This window comes from Rhincodon typus, chromosome 6 (assembly GCF_021869965.1).
Source record: "Rhincodon typus isolate 14 chromosome 6, sRhiTyp1.1, whole genome shotgun sequence".
Taxonomy (NCBI): Eukaryota; Metazoa; Chordata; class Chondrichthyes; order Orectolobiformes; family Rhincodontidae; genus Rhincodon; species Rhincodon typus.
Window position 1 is genome coordinate 27,145,159 of NC_063337.1, and position 16,064 is coordinate 27,161,222.

General features: G+C 37.9%; 1 protein-coding gene across 2 annotated transcripts in view; it reads left to right on the top strand.

Moving 5' to 3' along the window:
* Nucleotides 1-12,870, top strand: part of LOC125483338 — a 30,744-nt gene extending 17,874 nt beyond the window's left edge. For both annotated transcript variants that reach the window (XM_048598239.1, XM_048598238.1), the window contains exons 5-8: nt 2,278-2,387; nt 2,977-3,083; nt 8,385-8,984; nt 11,372-12,870. In XM_048598239.1, the coding sequence (XP_048454196.1) occupies nt 2,278-2,387; nt 2,977-3,083; nt 8,385-8,935 (768 nt within the window). In that variant the 3' untranslated portion in view covers nt 8,936-8,984; nt 11,372-12,870. The remainder of the gene's footprint in view (nt 1-2,277; nt 2,388-2,976; nt 3,084-8,384; nt 8,985-11,371) is intronic.
* Nucleotides 12,871-16,064: the final 3,194 nt, after the last annotated feature.

The following is a 16,064-nucleotide window of genomic DNA, read 5'->3' on the forward strand; positions in this document are numbered from 1 at the left end:
GACATATGATTTTACATGAATACCTCCTGCGCAGATTTTCTGGTTTATTAGTGAAACAAAGGCAGAAATCAAAGTGGCACTTCAAGAGGCCTGGTAAAGGTCTGGAGTCCATTATGAATAGATGCTTAGGGCCAACAGATGTTTTTCAGTTTCCTTTGGAAAACATTGATGGCAGTACTTCTTCTGAGAGACTTATTTGTACCACCTGGAAGCATTCACATAGATTTTGGTGACATAATGCATAAAAATGACACATCAGGTTATCCATTGTGACCATGTCTTAAAGTGACATATTTCTAAAGGAAAAAATAGTCACTTTTACTCAAACTTGACTTGAGATTATGCTTTAAGCTGTGAAAAACAGAAATGTAGAAATGGCTCAAAATGAGAAAAGCTCGCTCATCTCATTATCTCTACTGCATTGGAAGACAGTGTTGAACTTACTCGAGTAACAAAACCAGAGACAAATTATTGATCCCATGTGGCAAGATTGCACATGAATATTCCTAGACTGTCACATTTAATCAAACCTCAGAATATTTATAGATCCTCAAAGTGGCACTGTCTATTTGACCAGCAGGCATTTTTTTTATCACCTGTAACTCCAGCTGCAAAAAACCCCATGTATCATTTGGATGTTTTGATTATCTCACCGGTTTAAACCTATATATATGACCTTTTAATAATATTGTGCATTTGTATTAATACAAATATTTCTGGAAGTATTAATCAAGACTGCATCAGCAGCTGTGTTTGGAGTTTAATCACCTATGCACAATTGCGTGGAATTCTTATCTTACTTGATGCTAGCTGATTTTGAGATTCTTAGTTCTCTGCTTCTTTCTAAAGCTTTTGAAACACCAAGCCAAGAAAGCTTAATAAAGCAATGCAGTCCTGAAAACTCTATGGAATTAAAATGCACAATGTTTGTGTATAACAGCACACAAACCTCCAAATGACACATCTACCCAAAGCTTCAAGCACCACATGCCCAATCAGCAGATCACACACTGGAGTGAGTTAACAGCCATCTCTGAACCCACCAACCTAAGAGTGGAAGCAAATAATCCTCCATCCTAAGTGACTGTCTAAGAAGATGGTCATAAGATGTATATGTAAACATAAAGTGCAATTAAGTTACAGATCAGAAATGCAATCTTAAAAATACCAAAAAAAATCATAATTATTTTCAAAGTTCTGAAGTATTTTCTCATAACTGACAAATCTCTAGATTATCCTGCTCATGCTTCTGAATTATTTTAGGTGCACCCTTTTAGAGAAAAGGGTGTGAAAATTGTGCACATCAACTCACATTTGACGACAGCAGTGATGAACAAATGGTTAATATAACTTCCTTTGACTTGTTATAAAGTGTCCTTGAGCTATATTCTTGCATTTAATTTGCTCTGTTGATAATTGCTGCACACTGATTGGAAACGTCAGTGAAAAATCATGCCTCAATCATTTCACCCCTTCACGTTCCACCCTTGCTAATAAAGCTCACTATACACTTCAGGGATACACCTATTAATCAGTTTGGCAGCGCTAAAATCAATCATTTACATCACAGTGCAAAGCTGTTGTTGACTATCCCTAATCAGTCCTTGCCTTTCCAAATACATGTAAATCCTGTCCCTCAGGATTCCCTTCAACAACTTGCCCACCAACAATGTCCAGCTCACCAGTCTATAGTTCCCTGGCTTTTCCTTACCACCTTTCTTAAATAGTGGCACCACATTAGCCAGTTGGAATATGACTTTTACTGAATACAATGCTCATTTTTTGTATGATTCCCAAAGAACTTCGTTCTTTGTAATTTGGCCATCAGTATTTTTGTGTTTATTTTAGTTGCATTTATTTTACATACAACTTCTCATTTGTAGAATGCCTTGTCAGGGTTACACTGATGTTAAAAAGAAATATAAAGCTTAAAATTGAACAATATTAATCTTTGAAAGCTTTAATATATGTTTGGATTAAATTCACGTCTCTACTATTTTAAAAGATGTGTAGCCTCTGTGTAAAATGAATAGGTTAATATCCCCAGTTAAATAGACTGCAGAGGGAAGTTTCATATAACTGCATAAATCATTCATGAGATTACATCAGTCAAAGAGGTTTCTAGGTTAGGCGCTGAGCATAATTCTTTTCTTGCCTGAAATTGATAAATGATTTCCTATCTAATAATGAAAGATCACTTAAAAAGAGTCCTAGTACTCATTTACATATTAATTCTCAAAATAGCACATTAATTTATGGAATGTTTTAACATTTCAGATTATTGAAATCTTTCAGACAAATACAAGATATTGTAAGTATGTATGGAAACCAAATGATGGTAAATATTCTCAAAATCAGTTGCCACCAAGGATTGGTTTAGTACCGAGGTAAGAAACATTTAAACATATTAGTTGCTGTGTTATATTTTGTACACCATGATTGAAAACTATTCTTGACAGAATTATCCACAAAGTGGCACTGCTACATACTGTGATAGTTGTAAATATATGCTTTTGGTGAAGTTCAATTCTATTGTACTTGTCATAAAAGAAAGTCTATTTTGAAGATAGATAGCCAGCACATCGAAATACCTTTGTGCCATAATGATTTTCCTTGTGGATGGAATGTGAACTTCTAGCAGGGAATTTAGTTTGTTGCTGCAAAATTGCCAGTGTGACATTGTTTGTTATTTATTCAAATTTATAGTTCCGACGGATAGTTTAATGCACAATTAGCCGAAGTTTCATTGGATTGTTTAGAAGGTTAAATTTAAATGGATGTAGGCTGATTCCACAAAATAAATCAGTGTGAGATTTGGGTCATGCTGATAATGAAGAGCAGCTTTAGGAGACTATCCCATTGTGGGCTAATTTTAGTATTTAATAATTGATTTCAGAACAGTGTGTGCTACTAAAGGGAGTGTAATGAGGTATAAAATAAAAGTTTGAATCATAATGTTCTGGTTTTATTTTACAGGAAGAGTGTCTTCACGGATGATTCTTCAGAAAAAGTAAAACTAAATGCTCAGTTTGCTCTGTGCCAATATACAGAAAATGAATATTTCAAAAATCACAACACAGTTGGTATGAATACTTTCTAATTGTACATGTTGTTATAAAGGGAGTTAGAAACCATTGTGTCCATTGTACCATCAGTTAGTTCAGTTGGCTGGACAGCTGATTTGTGATGTAGCGTGATGCTAACAGCATGGGTTCGATTCCCTTACCAGCTGAGGCTACCATGAAGAACTCTCCTTCTCAACCTCTCCCCTCCTCTGATGTGTGACCCTCGGGTTAAACCACCACCAGTCATCTCTCTCTTTTAAGAGAGCAGCCTTATGTTTTGGCAGGACTGTAGTGACTTTACCTTTACCGTGCAAGCAGCCTATATTGATCATTGTAGACCAGTTCATTCACTCAAAGACGAAAAGAGAAAAATCTAGAAACTAGAAGCAACAACAAGGAATAATTGATATGAATTTCAGCAATGAGTGTAATTTTGGACTAATTTTATTGAATTCTGTGAAGTTAAAGAGCAGATAAGGGCAACGTGATATTATATTCAGATTTTTCAAAAGGCCTTCCGAAGCCAGACAACAAGGAACAAAACAGATTAAAGGTTAAGAGTAGCTATTTGGATTGGAAAAAGGCAGAGAGTGGTTCCATAAGGATTGATGCTGGATCCACTGTTGTTTACACTTTACATTAATGATCGGGATTATGAATCAGAAGTATGATTTCAAACATTATTGACAATACCAAATTGGGAATTGTTGGCAGGAAAAGAAGAATGTGATAAGTTAAAGAAAGACATCAACAAACTTGAAGAATAGGCAGTTTGTTGGAAATCAATTTCAATATAAGTAAATATAAAGCGGTACTGTTTGGTAGATGAATAATGTGTCATATACTGCTTGGATATTAAGGCCTAGATTTTTGTGGAGTCAGAAGAATGCCAGAACTATTTAAAATTGGAGGGTGGGACCAAATTCTGGCAATCCACCCTCTGTTCACTGCATCTTTTGCTGGCTCAGGATAAGGATGCAGATAGTGAGCCCACACCATTCCACTCCTGATAAGGCTGGGTCCATTATGAGCTGGGCATCTCCTGGACAACCATATTTTGAGAGGAGTCAGGTCAGCTTTTACACGACTTGTGGTTCATAGATTGTTGAGGAGTTTTGAAGTATAATTTGGTTTCAGGAACTTTTTCAAAGGGAAGGTTTAAAAGATCTGAACTCTGACCCTTGAAATAACTCTACAGAGGCTGGTACCTCGTCACCAAGTCACCCTTTATTTACACATGCATGGTACTTGACATTGGTCCAGCTTCCTCAGAGCCAGCTCTGAGAATGAACAGAACCTCTGACACTCCTGTTATATCTGTAAGCCGGGGGTCCCTGTTTGGAACTTCTGTGAGTTCCACCTGACGGACCTCATAACAGTCACTAAATCTCTTCCCCCCCCTCTAAGTCTGTGGATTTAGGCCTGTTCTTTTTCTTGTAGCCTCTCCTGGAGTGGTTTTGCACCAAGTCCAGTTCCTCTGACTCAGCCTCGGATACAGCTGGCGTGTACCCGAACATAGCCTGCCTCTTGCACCTGGACCGTTTTGGAAGAAATTCATCCTCTTCTTCAGGCGGTAAAGGTGTTGAGGCTGTGATATCCGCTGTGTTCATCTTGTCCTCAGAGGTTTCTTCAATCCTAGGGGGAGGGGTAGAACCCACGGGTTCCAACAGCCTTTCTGGTTGTTTTAAGGGGCTGGGTATGTTTGCTCCTGCCCCGTTTGCGAGTTTGCAGCTTTCGTGTGTTTGACGTGCTTATTGGGGTCCACCTCACCTACCCCCTCAAACATTGTACATCACAGGACCTGACCTCGCATCGACTTCTTTCCTGGCAGGGCCATTTCCGTGTTTTCGGCACCAAACGTAATCCGCTGAAATGACCTGTCTCTCTTGCTTAGAGGAGTTTTGTGTCTGGCATTGGTGTTCCTGATGATATTTCAACCCCCCATCCCTCCCTCCACATGTCCTGGAAGGTTAGATTTAACCTGGTGTGGAGTCTTCTCCCCATTAGCAACTCTGCTGGAGCTATCCCTATAGTTGCATGAGGGGTGGTCCGATAATCAAATAGGTACCGGGACAGTTTGGTATTGAGCAAGGCTGTAGGCTGTTTCCTCAAGCCTGCCTTCAAAGTTTGGACTGCTCTATCCACCAGACCATTGGATGGTGGATGGTTTGGAAATGTCCTGATATGTCAAATGCCATTTGACTTTAGGAGATACTCAAATTTCCAATTAGTAAATGATGGCCTGTTGTCTGTGACCAGCACTTCTGGGAGCCTGTGTTGTGCCAAAGATGCTTGCAGCTTTTCTACCATCGTCCCCGTGTTTGACGAATGAACTCTGTACACATCCGATCACTTTGAGTGGGCGTCCACAATGACTAAGAACATTGAGCCATGAAAGGACCTGCTTAGTTGAAGTGTGACCGAGTCTGGGGTTTACCCGGCCATTCCTATGAATGTGGAGGAGCTGCTGGTGGTAACTTTTGACCTTGTTCACACTGTGGGCACTGCCCTCCCACCCACCCATATGGTTATGTCTGCATCTACTCCTGGCCGCCCAACATAGCTTCTTGCCAACATCTTCATTTTGGACACCCCTGGATGGTTGTAATGAACCTTTTGTTTCCCCCATCACCATCAGCTGTTTTAGGTTTGCCAGGACCAGATCTCTCTGTGTACACAGTCTGATATTGTCAACAGTGACAAGGAAGGATATCCAGAATTTTAAAACCAAAACAGACTCCTCCAGTGTCGGCACCACCAGTGGTGTATCTACCTGCAGGGCGTGGCTCCAGGCATCCGCATTTGCGACTTGACCGCCTGGATGATGTCCAACTTGAAACTGTACACACTTAGAATGAGAGCCCACTGCTGAATTCAACCTGAAGCTATGGGTAGCATGGCCTTGTCCTCTTTGAGTAACCCTTGCAGGGGTTTGTGAACTGTTATTAGTACAAATTTACATCCATAAGGTATTGATGGACCTTTCTCGGACCAAAGATGACCGCCAAACCTTCCCCCTTTATCTGGATGTGTTTGCACTCTGCATTAGCTAAAGTCTGAGAAGCATACACTGTTGTGCATTCCTCTCCATTGGGCCATCTGTGCGATAATATTATCCTGGTATCATACAGGGAGATCTTGCTTGTCAGCACCAGATTCCCCTGGTTCTTGAACTACCAAATAAAAGTCATAGCATCTCAGAATTAGAGGAGGCTTGGGGTGGTAATAATCCTTAATTAAACCTGTCAACTCTTGAATGGGGTTAGTAGCTGGTGCCTCAGAAAATGTTAGGCTCCTAAATAACTGAAAAAGCTGTGGGTCCATTAGCTGTCTAGAGAGTTACTCATTGCTTTACATGTAGTCTCAAAGTCATTTGCCCAGAAAAAATAATGCATTCTTTCCACATATTGGGCCAGTCTTCAATGGCAGAACTGAACAAGTCAAGTTTCCCAAATAATGGTATGATGCCAGAAATGCTTACCCCAGCTCAAAGATGACAGTTGCGTGTGAATTTCATCAGGACTGTATTTTTTTTTCTCTTGTTGCAACTGAAATAACTTCAGAGGCTGGTATCCTGTCGCCAAATCACCTTTTGTTTACATGTGCATAGTACTTGACACTGGTTCACCTTCCTCAGAGCCAGCTCTCAGAATGAACAGAATCTCTGACAATCCTGTTCGTATCTGTCAGCCAGAGCTCCCTGATTGGGGCTGTTAACCTGGTCCAATCAGAGTACTGAAATTCTATGAGGTCTATCTAGCTGACCTCGTTACAATCACTACACCCCTGTTCTGTACATCGAGTATGCTGGGTGAATAGGCATGGAATAGCCATGAGTCAGCATGTGAGCTGTAAGAAGCCTGAGGGATTTGGCATGGGCAAATGGAGCTGGCATCAGGAGTGGTTGGGAGGTGAAAATCAGAGTACTATGCACATTCTGGGTTCCATGTTATCGAAAGAATATGGCAGTATTACAAAAGTGCAGAAAAATGATTAGCGAAGGTGTTACTGGAAGTGTGAATATATGTTTATCAGGAAAGCATGAGGTAGCTAGGAATCTTTTCACTAGAAAAAGGAAAGATGGCTTGATAGAGGGCATCAAGATAATGAAGGGGCTTGAGAGGGCAGATGTACAAAAATCCATTCCACTTGCGGGGAATGCCAAAACTAGAGGTTTTAATTATAAGGAAAAATTCTTCACCCAAACAGTGGTCTGAATATGAAGTACATTATCACAAGGAGAAGTTGAGGCAAGTAGCATAGGTACATTTAAGGAGAAGCAGGTAAGTACTCAAGAGAAAACTTGATTTAAGATACTCTAATAAAGTTAGAAAAAGAGCAGAAGCAGGCTTATATGGCCCATGTAGTCTACAGCACAGAAATGAGCAAATTGGCATTAAAAAAATTGCTATTTCCTGAGTGAAATATGCAAGAGAGTTAGTGTTTTTAGATGTAGGACTTGAAAAGGTGCCATTTAGTATGCACCTATTGCTAACCTCACAATGTTGCATTTACATCTTATTACCAACATCAACTACCAGTTTGATTCTCTAATTTTAACTCCCAAGCAGACAAGTGGTAAAACATGCTTGATTATTGTGAATTTCAGCTAATCTCAATTTTTGTTCCACGTATTTCAAAAAAAAACACTGCTTAAGTTCGATATTTGAGTGACATGTATCAATACACACACACAAACCCCCATCATGGAAAGGTTTCTGCCCACTGTGCTGGCACATTACCAGTGGCTGGGGTATGAACACGCTGAGTGTTGAGATTGCTAGGTAAACCCTCGTGGCTTCTTTGCAGTTTGGGAGGGGGAGTGACATCTGCATCCCAGGGCTTTCTGATCACCATCATATTCTGCCCCACCACCTCCAAAACCTGCTTTGTCCAGGTCAAACAGGCAGGTCCCATTTAAAGTCTGCCCTCCAGTTACACTCCTGGGTGGAGGCTAATTGTGGTCACTGCTCTGGCAGCCCTTGGATGCGGGACACTCAAAATAATGAAGATAGAAGCCATGACTTTGGGTAAACAAATTGTCTGACAATCCCCCGTTAAGTCTGCATGTGACTTTCTGAGTAAGCATGAGTGAACTGGCCCCTAACTTTTGGCCATGGCCGCCAGGCAGCATCATTGCCTCTGCTTAATATTCAGTCTACTGTGTGCAAACTGGTTTCTCATGGTTACATTCAACAGTGATGCACTAATTGTGAGATGCTTTGAATGTCGGGAAGGATGGGACATAAATGCAAGATTTTTAAATTGAGTAGTCAAAATTGACTTTATTTGTAGTGAAAATTTGTTTTTTCTCCCTAGCTGCAGGTCACATGATGTACAACTGCAGAGTTCATGAAGCTGCATTTGAAGCAAATCAATACAGCATTCCTGTTACAGAAAGATTAGTTCCACAAATTCAGACGAATATTTTGTCTCCAAATATCCCTCCTTCAACTTTCTTTCCTTTCACACATGATGTTCAAAATATTTCCCTCCCTAATCTGACTAACATCTCAATCTTCCCTTCAGCTGTGTGCCCTAATGGTTCTTATCCAATGTTTACTAATTCTAATGGAAGTTTGTGGTCCACTGGTATTGCCAGATCTGATATCGGACCCTCTTCTTTGCTATCTTCTAGTAATTGCTCAAATTATTTATCTTCACTTCCTTCAGATTACTCTGCCAATCCTTTTTCTATAGCTTGCACCTCTCCTGCGCAGACTGCAGGAAGAAATGTTCAGCTGTGCACTGTTGACTCATCCTCCTCTTCGGTAATTCTATCCAATGGCACAAATCATACACTACCTACTTCCTCAGTTGAATTTCCAGCAAAGCCTTTTGCAACAGATTGGACAACCAATAGGGAATGACCGAGAACAGAAGAAAGAGCTACATAATTGATTACAATATTACTCCAAGGTAATCTACAACATACTTGTTTGCTATTGTATATATTGATGACTTATTTATTTATATTAATCAATTTTTGATAACCTGGTCATGTAGAATATATTGGTGGTTGAGAAACTGGAGTTTTGACAGAGTTTTTGACCTTTGACTGAGCTTCCTTATTTGCCCAATTACAACCTTGTTATTGGGTCGATGTTCATTTCATGGGCATCTGTAGCATTATTAACATTAAGATGTATTCCTCCAGTACATAACATTCGTGATGTTGCAAAGTAGGTTACCTTAAATAGCTGAAATCCTCCAAAGATGAGGAGAAAAGATCTGACTAAACACCTCAGCAGAGACACTAAGCTTCAGTTAGTCCAGAGACTTACTGTAGGGAGAGGAGGCCATTTAAAAGTTTATCCTTTCATTGGAGGAGCACTTAGGTCCTAGGAAGTCTTGTAAGTGTGTGAGAAAGATTAAAAATCTACACATGACACATGGGAAAGGAGCAGCCAGTGATAATTTTGGTGAAGATATGGGGAGTGAAATCCCAATTAGTGGACTAAAATGGCTCCAAATTTTTCAACATTGTCCACCTTGTTCCCAGTAGATTTCATATACATTCAGAGCAAAAATAATCTTCCATAACATCATCTTTGCTCACTGGTAATATTCTGATTTGCAAGTCAATGGTCTTGAGTTCAAACCTCACTCTATGGAATTGATCTAGATATTAATGCAATGCTAAAGTGGGTGCTACAATATTAGATGCACCATGTCTTGGAAGACCACTATTCAAATGAGAGCAGAAAATATATTTTGGATTCCTGACCTATATTTATTTCTCAACCAGAATGCTAAAATTGATTGACCTGGATTCTGTTGTAAGTGCAAATGAATATTGCTAGCCATTCATTACACTTACACTTGCATACAGATATTTTATTACCTATTGTACCGGAATTTGTGATATTTAGAAATCCAAATCAGTGCAGTGCTCGCTACAGAGGATCTTAACCCTATTTGAATAGGGCAAGCAACTGCATTCTCCTTGACCAATTAACTTGAGCAGTCCTTAGTGAGGTATGCAGAGTCTGAAATGACAAATCAAAGTTTGAATAAATTTAATTCATTGCCAAACCTTATAGAAAGTGAAATTTAAAGAAAAGAGGGAAAATGATAAAACATGGATAAAATTGCCAAAAATAAAAGGTGTATATATATTTTAAAAAACTCTAGTTATAACTAAAGTCTGAGTGCATGAGATTATGCTTGGTTTCAGTGCTAAAGAGTTGATTTGAGAGTTAAACCACACCGTTAAAAATACAGTCATGCTTAATTGAATAAGGACTAACTTGTCTGGCTCATTTAGTGAGTAACTAATGGATAACTATCACAAGCTCATGTTTTTCATGTATTTGAAAATATATTTCAGTAAGATACTGGAGGAGCTGGAATTCTAACAAGTTCCTCATTTCTGGATTTAACAGTGACTTGCAGTTGGTGCAACTCTGTCTGACTTACCACTCGTATCATTGAGTTCTAATAGCATTACCATTATTTTTAAATAATTTCAGGCCATCAACAGGTCTTATCTTGTGTTGAATTCTGTAGTGGCTATTGTGCAAGATTGGCCTGCAGCAATGATCTGGACATATTGTGTTCAAACTAGTATTGATGATCATTCAGTAATGTTTGATATTGAAGAAAATCTGCTGTGCTCGAGCAGTCTGGCCAATGTGTGACTCCAGATGCACAACAATGTGTTTGCCTCATAACTGCTGTCTTGAAATGGCCAGCAAACTATGCAGTTGTATTCAAGAAGGGAGTTGACCACCACCTTTTTTGAGGGTAATTAGGGATATACAATATATTTTGGCCTTATCACTGATGCCAATACCACATGATATTTTTTAAAAATCTGTGTCACACTTTGATGGATGCCACTACCTCCCCACTTTGTACACTACCAGTGAATGCTCTCTGCTTGCATACCAACACATTCACCACATGGCACCTGTTAGGTCTTGCACTAGAATTGTACTTGAATGCCATTTTGGAGTCAAAATGTCACTCATGGAACTGAAAAAATGGGTACTAAGGAGTCAAATTTTGCAGCTAGATTGCTTCAAGGGTTGTTTTGCATCACGAGGTCAATATTTTTTAAGTAAGTTGTATAGATACAGCAGTGTAGTTCCAGTGATCACATTATGATGCATTCCCACCTCTTGGTAACATATGTTCGGATTGTAACGTGACAAACTGTAAAACTGATGATTTTGCTGACTAACCTTCTGGAATTTGCAATTTTCTACTTATCTGTTTTATTTTTGGAGCAAATATTACAAATGGCACCAGCCAAAGATGAGTGCAATATGTTGATTTTCACTTTTGTATATATATCTATCTAGGGAAATAAGCCTGCCAAATGTTACCACTGAATGCAAAGAGGAAGAGAGAAATTGAGAAATGGTTGGAAATCTAAACCACTTTAAAGAAAAAATCTTTGAACACAAACGAGTCAGATAATGACAATGGAAGCATTGTATAATGGCCTCTCTATTAGCCATTTCAATTATTCTAGTCATACTATTTTGATTTATTCTGCAGAAATTGTTTTCTCAACTTCAGTCAATGCTCTGATTTGTGACTGGTGAAGCATATATCTCCATCATATTCGGTAACTGGAAATTCTGCTTCAGTCAAAAAGAGTCTAACTTTATTGGTGAAAGAAGCAAATGCACAATTTCAAGCATATTTCTTGTAGAATGAGAGTACTAAATTTGTATTGAATTTTATACAAGCTAAAATTTATGTGCTATTATAATTGTTTAATATCAATATGTAGACAAAAGCTTTTAGTCTAACAAAGTAAACAGAAAGACAACTTCGAAATTTTCAGACAGTTATTTTGAGACCAGCAGTAATCCTAATCAAATCCCAAAAACATGATTGTTTTGAGTATAATATCTGTTTTCAGTGTGTCCGATTTTTTTATTTTTGCTTTGTTACCTTCATTATAAAATTGGGTGCTTAACCTGAACTCGCCCTATTTCTGTTGGATTGTTTCTGTTAAAGTTGCTTCCTTTATGGAAGTGTTAGGTTTGACAGTTAGTTGACCCAAGTGTTTTAGTTATATTATTAAGTGGGAAAAAATTACATTTGATTTTTCAGAATAAAAGATAAATATAGAATAAATGTTCAGAAGGTAAACATAAGATGTTTTTGAATAATGGAAAATGCAACTACTATATTTTTCTTTTGGGGTTTCTAAATTTATAATGCACTGTAGGCTGGATTTATGTCTTACACTTGTACTTATGCTAGCAGACAATATAATCCTTATTTAATATAGCGATTATCAGTTTCTACCCTAGTCAACTTAGGATATTTTTCTTAAATTGTCATCAACACAGTAAAACCGACAGGAAATGTTATCAAATAGTAAGTTATAGATTATTTTAAACTTGCGAATATATTTTTCGCTAACAATACCTGTTGCCTTTGGAATGTACGCCCCATTGACAGTGGAACAACTGTAGCATGTGATGGAATCTTTAGTGGAGAAAATAAAAGAGAAACTCTCCTGTCAGACAGCTTAATTTCTTTTGATGTAGAAATTTACAATTTGTTGTTGAATAAAATGTTCCATTAACTTGAATGGACTGAGCAACTCCCTCCTCCAGTCTTGTTGGTTGATTTTTATCTATTGCTCTCTCAGCAAAGCAATAGAGTCTGGGGTAGGGATGGGGCTATAAAACCCAACCGTCACTATCACTTCTGTATTACGAATCACCATGTTCCTATCTATTGCTGAAACAAAATTTTGTGAACATATTTTGCTGGTTTATAATTCAGTTTTCGATCCTTAGAGAGCTTCAGGGCTCCACTAGGTCTTGTGTTCTTAATAGCCAACTTTTTCTTGTTAGCTTTCATTTCCTTGCAAACAAAGCTAACAATATCTAATGTATAAGCAATTTCCAAAATCTGTTGTATAATCCACCTGTTTTATTTAGTTGCAGTACAGTACTTTGCTTAGCTGTAATAATTGTTAGTGTTAAATAACTTCTAAAAAGGTGTGATTTTTTTGAAACTGAATATCACAAATTGAAGATTAATTATATGTGCAAATAAACTTTGTGATTGTTTGTAATTTTATTACTAAAATGTATAAAAATTTGCTACCCAGAAAGAAGTCAAGGCCTTGAGAGGTTATAAATTCTTTGATTAACTTTATTTGTTTGCCGATTTGATGAATATTCCAAATATGAGAAAAAAGAAAACTGTGTGTATTATTTTTCTACATTGGTCACACATATATGGTTAGATGAGTTTGCAATTCAAGTGAAGACTTAATTTTTGGACTGCACAAATGGAGCACAATTTATTATATTCAGCATTATTATGCGTGACCATGGTTCAGGTTCAGTGATTCGGATGTCCTGGGAAATAATATAAGAAGTTAACTTGAAGTACTTAGTTAAGTTGTCACATGCACTGACGTTCAACATTTAACCAAGATGTAGTGTTCTAGCAATTGAAAATATAGTGGTAGCCTTGCTCCAATTACATTATAATGTAATGTGAATTATTGAAGTAAAGTATAATTATTTCAATATTGTTTGGTAGTTTTATATGGTGTAACTTCTTGACAGTACTTCCAAAACCCACATCTGCCACATATAAATCCAAAGGAAGCCTGTGTAATAATTCACCATCTCCTTCTCAAGCAATTAGGAATGGTCAATGAATATCAAACTTTCCAGTTATACCCACATCCCTCATGAATGAATAGTCAAAAAAATTAATTTGATGCATTATTGAAAATACCACAAAGAACTTCGGCTATCAAATTGTTGCTCAAACTTTTAAGTATTATTTTGGTTTAGATTTTCAAACAGATACACACTTAAAATAAAACTTTTGTGCAATATTCTAAAGCCAGTATGAGTTTTATTAATGTTCTGAATTTGGAAACTAAATCTAATAGCATTGCAATTTTTAAGCTGCTGTCTGCAATCTATTGATCAAGTTCATTTTTAATGGACACAGTGACAATGTAGTTCAGATGGGAAACGGTTTAGAAACTTCAGAAATTTGGCACCACAGGGAGAACTTGTGGTTGGGCATTGCAAGTACTTCACGATAGTTGACATTGCAAATTTGGATGGGAGGCATTAACAAAAGAATTTGCAATGGTATTTTTCACATGAAAGCATGACAAAAAATTGTGGACGATGCGTGTGCATCAAAATCATATATTTTTAAAATATAATTTAACTGAAATGTAATCTATTTAGTGATGTAATCTGTTCTTGAATGTGTCAGGTTAAATAAACATAATTAAATAACACATTATTTCTAAATAAGAAGCCCTAACATATTGTCCTTCAAAGCAATTGTACACACAATTACACTTACCATTACTCTCATTGCAGCAGTTACTAGTGCTCATATTGCTGTGTCGGTGAATTTTCTTGACAACTTGTGCACTCTTAGTTTAAATATTTAAGTTATTCTAAAGATTTGGTATTCTAATTTTACGAGGAGTAGGGAGAAACCTTATTTCTAACTATTAGTATTCAACTCATTTCTTAATTGTTGACTTAGATGAGGGAACTAAATGTAATATCCCCATGTTTCAGATGACATAAAGCTGGGTTGGAAGGAGAAAGATAAGGAGGATACAGAAATGCATATGGATGCAAGTTTGAGTGTGTGGGCAAATGCATGACAGATGAAGTATAATGTGGATAAATGTGAGGTTATCTATTCTGGTAACAAAAATAGGAAGGTAGGTTATTATCTTAATGGTGATAGATTGGGAAACGAGAAAGCACAACAACATCTGAGTGTCCTTGTACAGCATGCGGGTGTAGCAGGTGATGAAGAAGGCAAATGATATCTTGGTTTTTGTGTCAAGAGAATTCAAGTATAAGGGTAGAGATATGTTTCTACAATTGTATGCCTTTGTGAGACCACACCTGAAATATTGGGTGCAGTTTCGGTCTCCTTATCTAAGGAAGGATGTTGTGGTTATGAAACATAGAAACAGAAAATAAAAGCAGGATTATGTTGTTCATCCCTTCAAGTCTGGTCCACTATTCAGTATGATCATGGCTGATCATCCTACTCAGTACCCACTTCCTGCTTTCTCCCCATACCCTTTTATCCCTTTAGCCCTAAGAACTATAAAGGAGGGGGTGCGATGAAAATTTACCCGACTGATTCCTGGGATGGCAGTTCTGGCACATGAAGAGAAACTGCATCAATGAGGATGATAACCATTGGAGTTTGGTTGAATGAGAGGGGATTGCATATAAACCTATAAAATTCTAAAAGGATTAGACCGGATATACTCTGGCATTAATTAGCTCAGTTGGTTGGATGCCTGGTTTGCAATACAGAGTGATGCCAATAGTGAAGGTCCTGCCTTCTCAGCCTCACCTCTTGCCTAAGGTGTGGTGACCCTCAGGTTAAATTCACCACCAGTTCTCTCTCTAATGAGAGAACAGTCCTATGGGACATGTTTAGATTTAGGAAGGATGTTTCCAATGACCAGGGAATCCAGAACCAAGGCCACAGTCTAAGGATAATGGGTAGGTCATTTAGGAATTTCTTCACCTAGAGAATGGTGAGCCTATGGAATTCTCTGCCACAGAAAGTGCTTGAGATCCAAACATTGAACATTTCCAAGAAGGAGTTAGATATAGTTCCCAGGACTAAGGGATCAAAGGGGATGGGGAGAAAATGAGACCAGGGTGTTGAGTTGGATGATCAGCCATGATCCTATTGGATCATGTTTAAAAGGGTCAAATTGCTTACTCTTGCTCCTATTTTCTGTGTTTATTTACTTTATTCCCAGTAGATATAGAATTACCAATACACTAACAGATGTTCTGTCATATCTAATTAGATGGTAGCAAGCACATGCTGATTCTTAACCATTTAATTGGTCAGCCACTACAAGCTGTTGTCATTAACTCCTGATTATGTTTGTTATTATCAACTGTGACCATTGCAGCTTTGTCCATCACTGTTGCATTCTGGAATTCCCGCGAGCTTGTACGTTAATGAATACTGCTCACTCAGCAAGTAATTAAC